Consider the following 6,000-nt stretch of genomic DNA (forward strand, 5'->3'; position numbering starts at 1 on the left):
CTAGTTCTATCAGAGGAGGGGGAAGGGACTGAAAGGCTGGGGCCCTGGGCAAGAGGCGCTTTGCCCATGCCTTAAGACATCTCTGAAGGGATGGGGTGCAGGTTTAGGAATCCTGCAGCTCAGTTCTCTTTATGTTCCCTGACGCTGGTATCCAGAGGTGCACCACAGATCACCCACAAGGCCCTACATTCCCCTCACCTGTTGGACGGGCCCTGCTACGAGGAAGCTACGGGGACCCGGAGCGGGCAGCCAGGTTCCTGTAGCTTACAGATGCTCCTTGAGGCCCTAAAAAAATATATGTGCCTTACGACCCGTATAGGTGATATCCCTGTATGAGTGTACACTGGACGTCTCCAGGCTGGCATGTAAATTCAGTGGAGTGTGGTACATATCATTAGCAAGAGCAGCAGAAAAAAAGGGAGGAAACAAAGGCATTCTCCCAACGGGGAGAGATGCCCATGTACGTGGGAGAAAGCATCAGATAAAAGGGAGTCGGTGTGTCACTAAGAAAAAAAAACAAGGGCATGTTCTAACCCGTCTGATGACCTTGGCAAAGTTTTTCCAAAATGGCGGCAGTGCACGCTATGCAGGCGGTGTTTACCTTAGACACACATAACACTGGCACTCCCCAAGAATCTGGTGTCAGAGGGGGTGCTCGACCTCCCAAGAAATGTCAACGAAGAGCAGTGCAATGTGTGGGTTTTCCCGGTGCTGGACTGGCCTTAGTCTGGCGCTGCCGATGCGCCTGCTCGAAGTGCCCCCTGTGTACACTCCCTTTCATACCTGTCATACTCTACGGGCCTAACAAACGGCCCCCGCACTGGCCCTGCAGGCTGGCGCACCTGGCAGTGGCATGACTGCCCGGATGGCCGGCCAAACCCCGCTGTGAGCCACCAAAAGCTAGAACTTAAATAGGCCCTTATTTATACTTTTTAGCGCCGCATTTGCGTCGTTTTTGACGCAAAATCGGCGCAAACTTACACAATACAATTGTATTTTGTTAGTTTGCGCCGTTTTTGCGTCAAAAAGCGGCGCAAATGCGGCGCTAAAAAAGTATAAATATGGGAAGTTCTAGCTTCCTAGGTGTGAAACTCGATAAAAAAATCACTGAGGCCGGTTAAATGGTGGCTTGTACTCTCATGAGAGAGACTCACATCAAATGATTGAAACTACTCGGAGGCAACTTAGACCCTTCTCAAAAGGTAGGCAAGCCACAACAAATGAGACTGCTTCAAGGTAGGATATGCTCGCTGAAATCCTGAGACCCTGGTAAAAGTAGGGGACGTGCTAAAGAGTGGGAGTGCTCCAGGGTGAGCGGCTTCCACTGGGCGAGTACAGTGGACTCCGTGGCCGGACACTCACAATGACTGACATGGTTTCCAGCTGCAGGACAGAAAGCTCGGATTGAAGGAGTGAAACTCTTTCACAAAGAGGGCGAGTCACCCATATGAGTGAGACTGGAGACTCACACCAGGTCAGTGAGGCTGTGCTCCAACGTGAGTAACCTACACTTTATGAGCAGCAAAGAGACCCATCGTGTTCAGTAACTCCGGGACATGTGCGAGCTAGAAAGGCCACTCTGTGGGCCAATCATCTGTGGATAACTTGAACGTCGCTGTGGCAGGCTCACAGAGCCTCGCTGTTTTCTGGGCCAATTAAGTAGATACCACTGAACTGACTAACAAAACACCTGTCATTGGCGGGTGAATGTAGTTCAGTGCTTAATTTGTGTTTGTGGTTTCCGGTGCTGAGCACCAGCACTTTTTTTTTGAGGGCCGGGGCTTATTCTTCTGTCTCAAGCATTTGCTGCCAGAAAAAGACACACATGGGAAAGACGGAGGAAGAGAGAAACGAAAAAGCGTCACAGAGGGAGAAAGTAGAAAGCTGCAAGAGTGAGCTGAAGGGGCAGGGAGTGGCTGTAATGGATTAAAGAGGCCCGAGATGGCTTCAGGATTACGCTGCCTCAGTATTCCGAGTTCCCACATGTAAATGCAGCAGCCGCGTGTTTAAGAGGAGGGCTTTGGGCACCGGCACCTTTTTATTAACAAATTAAGCACTAGTACACATTACTATACAACCACACTACTATGCAAAATACAAACTAGCTCTGTCACTAATCTTTTATCACTCCACTGTGGCATCTTAACAATGGTGAGATACAGTTTTACTACTGGCTTGAGTGCTGTGACCGGTTCAGTACTGTTCACTAAGGCCCGCTATTATTTTGAGTGCAGCCCAGTACTGACTCTTATATAGCCCAGTACATATGGATACCCGTTTGAGTGCGCCGGGTACTTACCTCGACTGTGACCCAGTAGTGTCTGGCCGCTGGGGGTCCCACACAGGGCCCGATTGGGAACCCAAAGCACCAGCTGTGCCTTTGGTAATGACCTGGGGACCAAGAGAGCATGGCAGAGGCCACCAGCAGCCCTCTGGTCTCAAACACTGGCCAGCGGCGGCTCCCACCCTCCGACCCAAATGAATACAACAGAATGCCGAAGCTGGACTGCGGTGACAGCACCCTCCTTGTCACCTCCAAACATTATTTTCACATCTACTCGGGGGAAGACCCCGGAGAGAGCTCACCCCACCCCCTCGGATGGGAGGCAGTGCGCGTACTCACTGAGCCTGGGGCTGGAGATGTAGTCCCTGGTCACGGCCAGCATGTGCTCCCTCGCAGCGGCCATGTTCGCCTGGTGCCCACTTATCCGAACATCGACCTTGGTCGCCATGATGACACCTTGGGGATGAAACCCAGGCACGCGTCTGCCGGGGGATTTATAGATGTTGATGGAGAGGGGGAGGGCAGAGGGGAGGAGGAATCGTCTGCCGGGTACAGTACCTTCTGATCCGAGCCGAAAGTGACTGCCCTACTCCGGCTCTGCAGTCCCGTCCCCGGCGACCTTGGAGTGCGCTCCTAGCTCCTGTTGACTGTAAACAGGTTGTCAGTGGGAGCTGTTTCTCTGCTTCCCAAAACATACATTTGATCCAACAGCAAGTTACAGTGTCTTGTGTTTGTGTGGAGAACACTGTACACCCCTTTGCATACGGATTGAAAAAGTTCCACTTTCACTGAGAAATGCCACAGGGCCTGACATTTGCTACAACACCCTTACCTGTACTTCTAGGCACTGACATTTTATCTCACCGCTGAACTTAACTCCTTCTGTGCCTCCTGCTACTCAGTACCGATTTCTCTGCCCTGTATGTGGCAGTAATGGGCAGTGAGGTATGATTTCCTTCAATTAGATTCTTAGCCACGCGTTGACAGGCACCCGGCGCCTGAGCCCCTGCTCATCTGTCACCGGCCTCAGCTGCCCCACCCTCACCTGCCCCAGTACCTTCTTTCTGGAATGTGGAAGCAGTGCTTCAAGTGGAACTAAAATGGTGATGGGGTGGGGGGCATGGTGTAAGACACTTAACTAAGAAGTGTTTAATAACAGACATTGCCCTCTGTAACTAACAGCATGTCTCAATACGTCATATAATCCCACTGACCGCATGAAGAGCTGTGAATATGAACCAGACACACATGACATTACCATGGTGTCCAAAGAGCAGAGGGTACCAGTATGTAACTTCACCTCATCATGGACCTCTTCTCAGTCTCCCCACTACTTCTCTTGATCCTGGTCCTCCTGATCCCTGCCCTCTGCAACCTCCTGATCTTTGCTCTGGTCCTGAACCTTCTGGATTGGCTTTCCTGATCTTGGTACTCTGTTATCCTGGTCCTGGCATTTGCTTGCCGTGTGGCAGTGGTATTGGAATGGCTGAAGGACAATAAATTACAGTGCAATCCAGAATGAAGTTCCATTGTTTGGTCAAAACCCCCTTCCTCGATGGGCAGGAGCATGGCCTAAGAACGTGCCCCCTCCACCCCCTCCTACAGCGGTGACCAAAAAACCTGGGCATTGACGTCCAACTCTCATTTGCAGCTCAGGTGTCAGCAGTTGTAAAGATTCTGTGCATGCTTAGGAAGTTTCCTCACTATCTCCCACACTGTGTTCAGCTCACATTGGTGAGGACATTGATTCTTTCTAGGCTGAATTATGCCAATGTTCTGTTCTATTCTCCGGATTATTTGACCCAACGGCTACAAATTGTGCAGAACATGGCAGTTCGCATTTTGTTTAAAATCCCAAAATGTTCCACAGTGTCCTAATTTTGGGAAAAACTATACTGGCTGCCAGTGCGGCAACACATGGGGGGTCATTAGGACCCTGGTGGTCCGATCGCTTTGACGGCATTCTGACCGCCACATTACGACCATGGTGGTTGTGCCACAGCCTAACTGTCCATAGGAGGGACTGGCGATCCTAATCTGCCCACTCTGGGGATTACGACCACTCTCTCCACCGGCTTTTACATGGCGATAGCACTGCCATGTAAAGGCTGGCAGAGATGGTGCAGGGGCCCCAGGAGGGCCCCTGCACTGCCAATGCACTTGGCATGGGCAGTGCAGGGGCCCCCATGGCCAGCCCTGTCGTGCTGTTCACTGCATTGCAGACAGTGAATAGCGCGACAGGTGCTGGTGCACCCTATGCACTGCAACATTGCCACCAGCTCAATTATGAGCTGGCGTCAATGTTGTAGGCTGTTCCCCGCTGGGCCAGCAGGTGGAAATACCGTTTTTGCCCGCTGACCCAGCGGGAACTCGTAATGGGGCACGCGTTCGCACTGACAGCAACCTGACCGCGGGAGGTTGGCGGAAGGCCTCTTCATATGTTTGTCCCTTCGATGGAGTATGGACCGCATACTGCTCAAGTGCTTTATTAGGGTCCTTCCGCTTCTCGCCTCGGATACAGGTACTTTTTTTTTCTTTTGGCATCAGCATCATTGTTGCTTGCCCATTGCTGCTTGCACTCCTCCCTTTGTTGTTTGCTACCTTTTCCATTCCTCCTCCCGCCCTTGTTGCTTGCATCCACTCCCTCCCTATGACTTCCTTCTTACTTGCCTCCTTTCCTTCCTCCCTTGTTTCTTGCCTCCCTTCCCTCCACCTCTCGTCGTCTTTGCTTCCCGGTCCAGTAATACTACATATCACACTATTAAACTTGGTAAGATGCAGAATTTTGGGTTCTAATCTTTGTGACAAACAGCAGCTAATCATGCATTCTATAACATTCTTCCATTTTGTTAGTCTCAATCTAGTCAGCCTTAAAAATAGTGCTTACAAAATATTTGGTTAGGCTCAATTTTGTAGTTATTGTTCTGTTCATACTGTATTTACCAGCACACAATAACAACACATTATTTGCAGGACAAATGTTAGTACATAATCCAACTCTCTTGCAGTCATGGGTGGAGACTGCCTCGTGAAAGTCAGAAACAGAGCTTAAAGTGTGATTATCCAAAATGCCAGCGCAACACACAGTCAATGTGAAACTTGCAACTCATAAGCACTGGTAGCTTTAGACTATTTAGCAGTAAAACACTTTATGAACCTATTGGGCAGATTTGCTCGAACTCATCTTCAACTTCAGTCTGTAGAATTTTTACAGGTTATATATTGTGCATATGTAACACAGGTGATGGCGCTAAATCACAAATGGAATTTAAAAGTTTCCGGACAGCCAGGAATAATTAGGGTAAGAAAAAGAGTGAGCTGCAGACATACTTAGTTCTATCGTGTTGCAGCAGGCAAAGAAATGGGCACCATAGACAACCCCAACCTCACTTGAATTATCACAGGTAGAGCACTGGCTCTTTGGAGCAGGAAACAAGCACTACAAGACAATTAGCCTCCGGAATCGGCATTTGGCATTTCAAGGACTGTCATTTTGGGTGACTCAACCCATGGACATCTCTAACCCCGGTCATTTTGTATGTATCACTATGCTCTGTCAATGGCTAACTTCTACTTTTTTTGTAACCTCATTTGTCTTATTTTTCACTCTCTGCTCATTCTCTTTTTTGCTCTTATCTGTCTCCTTTCTTGTATTACTTTATCTGTTTACCTTTCTTTGTCTTCCCTCTCATCAATCTCCTCATTTGCATAGCTGT

At 49.5% G+C, this 6,000-nt stretch overlaps 1 protein-coding gene across 1 annotated transcript in view; it reads right to left on the bottom strand.

Annotated features, from left to right (window-relative positions):
* ATP6V1B1 (ATPase H+ transporting V1 subunit B1) overlaps positions 1-2,765 on the bottom strand; it is a 220,911-nt gene extending 218,146 nt beyond the window's left edge. Inside the window, exon 1 of the mRNA XM_069205321.1 lies at positions 2,624-2,765. Within this exon, the coding sequence (XP_069061422.1) occupies positions 2,624-2,732 (109 nt within the window). The 5' untranslated portion in view covers positions 2,733-2,765. The remainder of the gene's footprint in view (positions 1-2,623) is intronic.
* Between the last annotated feature and the right edge of the window lie 3,235 nt (positions 2,766-6,000).

The sequence above is a fragment of the Pleurodeles waltl genome, chromosome 1_2 (assembly GCF_031143425.1).
Source record: "Pleurodeles waltl isolate 20211129_DDA chromosome 1_2, aPleWal1.hap1.20221129, whole genome shotgun sequence".
NCBI lineage: Eukaryota > Metazoa > Chordata > Amphibia > Caudata > Salamandridae > Pleurodeles > Pleurodeles waltl.